Source organism: Copadichromis virginalis, unplaced genomic scaffold (assembly GCF_057382275.1).
Source record: "Copadichromis virginalis isolate Kocher_CV1m ecotype Utaka unplaced genomic scaffold, C_Virginalis_male_GT1.1 unmapped_scaffold_1, whole genome shotgun sequence".
Classification (NCBI taxonomy): domain Eukaryota; kingdom Metazoa; phylum Chordata; class Actinopteri; order Cichliformes; family Cichlidae; genus Copadichromis; species Copadichromis virginalis.
This window is the reverse complement of record NW_028188589.1, coordinates 6,709,967-6,718,152: the sequence shown is the minus strand read 5'-3', so window position 1 is coordinate 6,718,152 and position 8,186 is coordinate 6,709,967. Positions and strand designations below refer to the sequence as shown.

General features: G+C 41.1%; 1 protein-coding gene and 1 long non-coding RNA gene across 2 annotated transcripts in view; both read right to left on the bottom strand.

Moving 5' to 3' along the window:
- Positions 1-217: 217 nt before the first annotated feature.
- On the bottom strand, positions 218-1,750 carry LOC146679686 (protein NLRC3-like). The gene has a single exon (XM_085450413.1). The coding sequence runs from the start codon at positions 1,313-1,315 to the stop codon at positions 218-220; it is 1,098 nt and encodes a 365-aa protein (XP_085306539.1). The 5' UTR covers positions 1,316-1,750.
- Positions 1,751-3,968: 2,218 nt separating this feature from the next.
- The window catches only part of LOC146679680 (uncharacterized), a 246,169-nt gene continuing 241,951 nt past the window's right edge, over positions 3,969-8,186 (bottom strand). Inside the window, exon 3 of the long non-coding RNA XR_014918492.1 lies at positions 3,969-4,056. This is a non-coding gene — a long non-coding RNA (uncharacterized LOC146679680). The remainder of the gene's footprint in view (positions 4,057-8,186) is intronic.

Genomic DNA, 8,186 nt, shown 5'->3' with positions numbered 1-8,186 from the left:
GGCTGCCCTTTGTCACCGATTCTGTTCATAAATTTTATGTTTAAAGGCTGTATCAAAAGTTCATTCAAGTTACAATATTGTGGTCAAAAGTTCTCCTTTTTTCTTTTATACTATACAACTACGCTGTCTCATGGTTTTAGGACATGGATCTGTCATGGAAGAAATCTATGACCACTTTTAATCAACATTTTAAAAATAAACATGATCACAGATTTACTCACAGAGCCTTGTTGGAGGCTTTGACCACTGGCAGCAGCCTCAGAAGAGCCTCCTCTGAAGCAGAGTATTTCTTCAGGTCAAACACATCCAGATCTTCTTCTGATGACAGTAAGATGAAGACCAGAGCTGACCACTGAGCAGGAGACAGTTTATCTGTGGAGAGACTTCCTGATCTCAGGGACTGTTGGATCTCCTCCACTAGAGAACGATCATTCAGTTCATTCAGACAGTGGATCAGATTGATGCTTTTCTCTGCAGACAGATTCTCACTGAGCTTCTTCTTGATGTACTGGACTGTTTTCTTATTGGTCTGTGAGCTACTTCCTGTCTGTGTCAGCAGACCTCGTAGGAGAGTCTGATTGGTCTGCAGTGAAAGACCCAGGAGGAAGCGGAGGAACAAGTCCAGGTGTCCATTTGGACTCTGTAAGGCCTTGTTCACAGCACTCTGGTGGAGAGATTGAAGTTTTAGTTTGTTAAATAGTTTAGACCATGTAGAGGTTGTTTGTTGTTGTTCCAGCAGATTGAGTCCAGAGTTGATGAAGGTCAGATGGACATGAAGAGCAGCCAGAAACTCCTGAACACTCAGATGGATGAAGCAGAACACCTTGTCCTGGTACAGTCCGCTCTCCTCTTTAAAGATCTGTGTGAACACTCCTGAGTACACTGCGGCTGCTCTGATATCGATGCCACACTCTGTCAGGTCTGATTCATAGAAGATCAGGTTTCCTTTCTGCAGCTGATCAAAAGCCAGTTTCCCCAGAGACTCCATCATCGTCCTGCTCTCTGGACTCCAGTGTGGATCTGTCTCAGCTCCTCCATCATACTTGACCTTCTTCACTTTGGCCTGAACCACCAGGAAGTGGATGTACATCTCAGTCAGGGTCTTGGGCAGCTGTCCTCCCTCTCTGGTTTCCAGCACATCCTCCAGAACTGTAGCAGTGATCCAGCAGAAGACTGGGATGTGACACATGATGTGGAGGCTTCGGGCTTTCTTGATGTGGGAGATGATGCTGCTGGCCTGCTCCTCATCTCTGAATCTCTTCCTGAAGTACTCCTCCTTCTGTGGGTCAGTGAACCCTCTGACCTCTGTCACCATGCCAACACAGTCAGGAGGGATCTGATTGGCTGCTGCAGGTCGTGTGGTTATCCAGAGGCGAGCAGAGGGAAGCAGTTTCCCCCTGATGAGGTTTATCAGCAGCACATCCACTGAGGTGGACTTTCTAGGGTCAGTTAGGATTGTAGTTTTGTGGAAGTCCAGAGGAAGTCGACACTCATCCAGACCATCAAAGATGAACACAACCTGGAAGTCTTCAAAGCTGCAGATTCCTGCTTCTTTGGTTTCAGTAAAGAAGTGATGAACAAGTCCCACCAAGCTGAACTTTTCCTCTTTCAGCACATTCAGCTCTCTGAAAGTGAATGGAAATATGAACTGGATGTCCTGGTTGGCTTTGTCTTCAGCCCAGTCCAGGCTGTATTTCTGTGTTAAGACTGTTTTCCCAATGCCAGCCACTCCCTTTGTCAGCACTGTTCTGATTGGTTCGTCTCTTCCAGGTGAGGCTTTAAAGATGTCTTCTTGTCTGATGGTTGTTTCTGGTCTGTCTGGTTTCCTGGATGCTGTTTCAATCTGTCTGACCTCATGTTCATCATTGACCTCTGCAGTCCCTCCCTCTGTGATGTAGAGCTCTGTGTAGATCTGATTCAGGAGGGTTGGGTTTCCTGCTTTAGCGATGCCCTCAAACACACACTGGAACTTCTTCTTCAGGGTGGATTTAAGGTTACGATGACAAACTGCAGCTTGAAGTTCTGAATGAGAAGAAAAATAAACATTCAATTCCAAAAAGAACTAATCTTTAAAACACGTTGCTCCATCTTCCTTCTCTGGAAAATGTTCATTTATCCAGCAGCTTAAATCTTTAGATAAATCCTCTTACGTCTCTGCAGACGGTCAGCCAGCTCCTCCTGCTTCATTCTCCTCAGGAAGTCCACTGTGATCTTCACAAACGCCTCTCTGCTGCTGCTCCTCTGACTCTCTAAGCATTCTGGGTAATCTGGACTCAGAACCTTCTGGATCTTCTTCAGCTCGTTCTTCACAAAAGTGATGATGTTGTCCTCCAGCAGCTGGAACAGAATATTTATGAATGAGCCAATCAGACTGAAATCATGGAGCCAAACATCAGATCCATGTTGGACACACTGACGATCCACTGGTCTACAAAGAGCAGCATGGAGATGACTGTGAACAGAACAGATGTAACAGTAGTTGTTGTACATGTACAGACCATAAATATGGAGTCCAGCTGTGTTTGATGCTGCTGGGCAGACTGACCACTGGGAACCTCTGAGCTCTGCTGATCCACTCTGTGGAGGAACCATGAAGGATTAGATCAACACAGGATAAAGATCCAGGAGTTTCTGCTCAAATAACTTCATCTGAATCAAGTCTGTCAAGTTTTAAACTCTCAGATTGTGAACATATCAGTAATTTTCAGTCTGTTTTCATGGACGTCCTTTCAGTGGTGATGTCAGGGATGATTTTGAAGAAGCTCATCAAACTGAACCATCAGCAGATCACTGCTCCAAAACCAGAACATGATCCGAGTCTCCCTCCACCACCAGAACACCAGCTTTACTAACGTGGTAGATCAGTGTAGTACAGATCAATAACTGATGAGTCATTTGATCAAAATCACTGAGTGCTTCACGTCTGACCCTCTGATGCTTCTGTAGACATTTTGCATATTTAATGAATGTCTGACAGTTTTACATTCATTCTATGAACACAGTGGAAATGTTGTGTTATAGTCTCCATGTTGTTTCCAGCATCATAAATTCTTAAGTTCAGAAAATTAGATTCTTTCTTCACAGCTGAAAAACAACAACATTTATTCTCTATTGAAATCTGCATCGTCCACTCCAAAGGTCACAATCTGAAGGTAACATCTGGTTTTGTTCCCTGTGGTTAACTCTGAGCATCAGTATGGTGGGATTTATCCACTACATCCACACCACTGTGGTTCAGTGTTGTCCTGATGGAGTAACAGCAGCCAGTATGATCCAGGCTTTAGCTGCTGGGTCTCTGTGTGACCTCTCAGACTGTTTAACAGATCAGACACAAAGAGAATCAGAGCAGCTCTGTTCTTTAAAGACAAACATGAACCCACTCAGGTCACACTTTCCCCACAGATATGAGCATCACTGTCCTCAAACAGCAAATGACCAAGTCGAACATTTGGATCTTTTCTCTTTCATTGTTTTCTTTTTAATGAATCTTTGTAACAATCTGAGGATGTTTCAGGTCATATTTATCCAGGAAACACAAACATGTAAAGGAGTCATCACAGCTCTCTGACCTTGTTGGTCCAGGTTCAGCACTGAAGAGTGGAGGGTGATCTTTGGACCGGTCACTCCTCACAGACGGACAGCTGGACCCTGCAGACTGTGACCTCTGACCTCTGCAGACACAAACATGATTGAAGCAGCTGTGATCACACAGACTGCAGATAATGCAGCTGTTTCCTGTCAGTAACATCCTCTTAGATTAGAGTTCAGCTTTTTACAGGAAAACTGGACAAAACTGATTTTTGTTACAAACTCATTTTCATTTCCTCTCAGCTCACAAACACAGTCAGACAATCAACCAGAGTCAACACTGATTATAATGTCAGTGCAGAATTATTTCTGTTACTCAGTGAGTTCAGCTCTCTGACCTCGTTGCTCCAGGTTCACCACTGAAGGCTGGCTGTTGACCTTTGGACCGGTCACTCCTCACAGACGGACAGCTGGACCCTGCAGACTCTGCTCTGTCCTCCTCTTCCTCCATCATCATCTTCAGTCAGTCTGAGAGATAAACCACAAACACTCAGTGAGTTCACATTAACAGGAGGAACTGAGTTACAGTCGCTGACCTCTGACCTGTCATGTAACCTCGAAACCAGGTCACATGATTCACATCAGCTCACACACACTTTCTACCTGCAGAGGAAACACAAATCATTCATGTGCATCAGCTGAAATCCTCCTTTCATCATGTGTGCTGTCCAAACATCAGCTGCTTCTTTCCTGCTTCATCTCAGTGTCAGCTGGATGCAGTCAGACAGCAGTGTGAGGCAGAGGAAGCTGCCATCAGCTGCTCTGCTATCAGTCCACTAGATGGAGCCTGAAGCACACACGATGCATTCACTGACACACACTGAGTCACTGTGACTGGAAGCTTCAGTCAGTCCAACACGTGTGAACATTTTAAACCTTTCAGTTGATGGACTACTTTTAATTAACTGCTTTAGCCCACTTACAATGAAAATTTAAAAAATCTTGTTCATGACGTGTGTAGTATGTTAACACTATTGGAAGGAAAAAAAAAACTTGAACTCCAATTTTGAAAACACAACTTTCTTTTTTTTTTATAAAGCTCTGACTTGTATTATGAGTCTGTGGTCTGGGAGAGAGTCTGTAACTCTGTCTGCAACATACAGTAAATAATGACCAATGTTGGTGATAGAGGATTTTTATTATGCAATATGATCAAGTATAATCAAATGTGCTTTATATTCAAATACAATATAATCAAGTGTGTTTTATTTTCTAGTGTTCATATATTTTCACGTAACTGAGTCTATTTGTTAACACAAACGCAATGTATTCTTTTTTAGTATCTGTGATGTCAGATAAGCATGATAAACTTCTGTATTCTTTACCCCAGTCTGAAAGGTCAGACAGGTTGAGATAATGCCTGAACTCTCCTCCTGTAACTGAAAAGAGGAAGTACTATGTAATCAGTTTCTTACCCTATAAATAAAGGAACAAGACATGCATTCTGTGTGTGTGATTTTGCTGAGAGGCACACACCCATGCGCATGTCTTAAAACTCTCTGATTTGGTCTGCAAGTGTCTTATTTTCTCTTACTTGTGAAAATAAATGTCAAAACCCCTGACATTTTAATTGGTCCTTCGAGCGCGGATAACTAACTCTTATTTTTAACGTCTAGTTTTCCACAGACGGTCTTCATCGATCCTGACGTCGTGTTGCCTGCGCTGGAAAAAACCTGTGCACAGTAAAGGAGAAAAACCGGGACCATTCGATCTCTGGTCAGCGTCTTATACAGGCCCCACGGCGCCAGGACCAGATGAACCGAATTCAAAACGCAGCGCCACAGTAAGGTGAATATGAAACACTGCATTCCACCAAGCGCTAAAATACGTTGATATTGGGATTTTCCATCAAAATAGTGTGTAAACCTGGGAGCGCCGACAGATCTCAGTCCAAGAGCGAAATTCTCAGTCCATAAGGGGACTCGGAGAAATCGCTATTAAAAGTTCCGGTTGCTTTGGGAAAGCAGCTGTAACGGAACAAGTTCCGGTCGCTCTGGGAGTGGCTGCAACGGAACAGGTAGAAGGTTGCACAATAAAAATACGGAAAATCTCAATAAAAATTATAAAAGCGCACTCTAATTGTGTTAACTAAGAGGAGTGAGTTGTCATTTACGACCCAATACGTGGTCGAACCGCTTCTCAAACTGTTTTCCTGTGTACACTCACGAACTGGTTGGATTGGGAATTTGGTTGTGCGTCATCACGTAAAATCAATAACCGCTCTCTCGAATAGCGGGAAAGTAGAAGGCTGTTATTGATCACCGTCCCGCTCCTTCGTACCAGAGAAAGTGTCACAGTTCTGACGTAATGAGTTCAAAATGGGTAACTCTAAAACTAAAGTAAAATTAACAGCAGATGAAGAGTGGTTAGAAAAAAAAACTATTCAAATGCAGGAATAGTCAGTGCAAAAAGGTGGAGAAATACAAAATAAAATATATTGTCCAGCTTGGCAAGGCAAATGCACCCCTGATTTAATAAATGCTTTAAAAACCGCTTTGCAAAAAGAGCTATATGTGGAAAAAAGTCAGAAGCCAAACCAGCAGTTGTAGTATATGTGAAAGGTGTGCCGTTAAAAAAAATGTTTTGAGACACAGGAGCTTGTAAAACTGTTTTAACTGTAGAAATCCCAAATGTAACATTCTCAAAAAAACACTATAATTGTGAAATCAGCCTCAGGTCATGTGACAAAACAGCATCTAACCGATCCCCTTTTTATGTCACATAGAGATAGTGGCCGTGGCTGCAAAAATCAGTGCATTTATGACCCATCATGCCCAGATTGTATGAAATAAATAAAAGGAAATCATTCATATGAAGACCTTTTCTATAAAAAAAAAAGAGAGATGCATAAGGTAGATTAAGGCTGTGTCATTGTTCAGCCAAGGAAAGTGTGTGAAAAGATAAATGTTTCCATCCTGGAGGTGGGTGAGACTGCAGCTCATTCACGTCCTTGATGGATACAAAATAAAATATAATAATAAACTACTTGGTTCGACATGCAACAGAGAGAATGCATGTGACTGAAGGTTGGATCTGAGATGAGGCAAACAGAAGACCAGTCTAAAAGTAGGCACAAACCTGTTCAGAGAAAGAGCAAATTGTACAGATTGGATGAACTATAAATTATCTGTTTGCTGAGTAAGATGATCCTAACTATTAAATTGTCTCAGTAGTAGTATAGTGATATACACTAGTAAAATATTGTAATATACTATTGTTACTATATAGAGAGAAAAAGATGATGATATTAATAATGATATAAAATTAATATTGACAAGAAGTATCCTAGTCAGTATGATGTGAGATGGACAATTGTTATGAAGTAGTCTGCACCAAGCTTAAGGTTTGCTCAAACTCAGTATAATGGCATATGAGATGAAGAAAATAAAGGCAATATCTAAACCAATTAGGTGCATAGAGGCACTTAACCTGCTTGAAAACCTGTCATTTATCCTAGATAAATATTACTGAGATACAGAGCACATCTATAATAACAACTAATAAGCCAAACCCTGTAGATAATAACTAAACCTACAGGATTATGAAGCTGAATTAAATGTGTGGATACCGCTAAGTTGATGAGCATGTTACACATTTTCTTTTATTTTTTATTTATTGGTTTTTTAGAGCAGAGGCTGCATGCTATTAAAAGCCAACACATGCAGCTGTCTGTGAGCTCAGTTTCCCCTCACACTTCTGCTTTGTTTCTGGCAGCATTTTTCTTTGTCTTTTTGTATCCTGACTCATGTATGTTTTTGTTTTTTTGATTATTTTGTTGGTTTGGAAACAAATTTGTGCCAATACTTGTGGATTACGGTGACACATAGTGATTAGGCATATGATTTACAAATGCATATGATTTACAAATACCCAGTTTTAGAACTGTGAGCTATGAACAATGCAAAGTTTAGGAAAAAAAATATATATACACAAAACAAAAAAACTTCAAAGTTTGAAATATGTAAGATGTGTGAATTCTTTGAAAAACTAGAAGGTATCTAAAAATGCCTCAAGTGAAAATGAGATTCTCTAATGACACTCTGATAGTTAGGTCAGCATCAGGGCCAGAAGGCCTGTGAAAGCACAATATCCTTTGAGTGCAGAAGCAAAGGAAGGAATTAGGCCAGTAATAGCAGACATGCAGAAAGCAGGTATTCTCGTGAAAACTAATAAAGCCACGTGTAATACACCAATTTTTCCAGTAAAAAAGGCCAATACTGGAAAATATCGCCTAGTTCATGACCTAAGAGCAATAAATGAGGTAACAGAGCAAATACCTCCAGTGGTTACTAACCCACATACCATTTTAAATCAAGTAACACCAAAAGAACAATGGTTCTCGGTGATTGACCTCTCAAATGCATTTTTCTCTGTTCCTCTACACCAAGATTCACAGAATCTATTTGGATTTACTTTTGATAATGAAAAATACAGCATACCACAGTCTACCTTCACAGGCGTTTTTGTAGATGGCTCTGAATCTAAAAAATAAAGTTATTAGAAGTGATAATGTTGCCAAAGGAACTAGCACTATGCAAATGTGCAGCTCATCAAAAGGATGACACAGACATCACTAAAGGAAATAACTTTGCTGACAA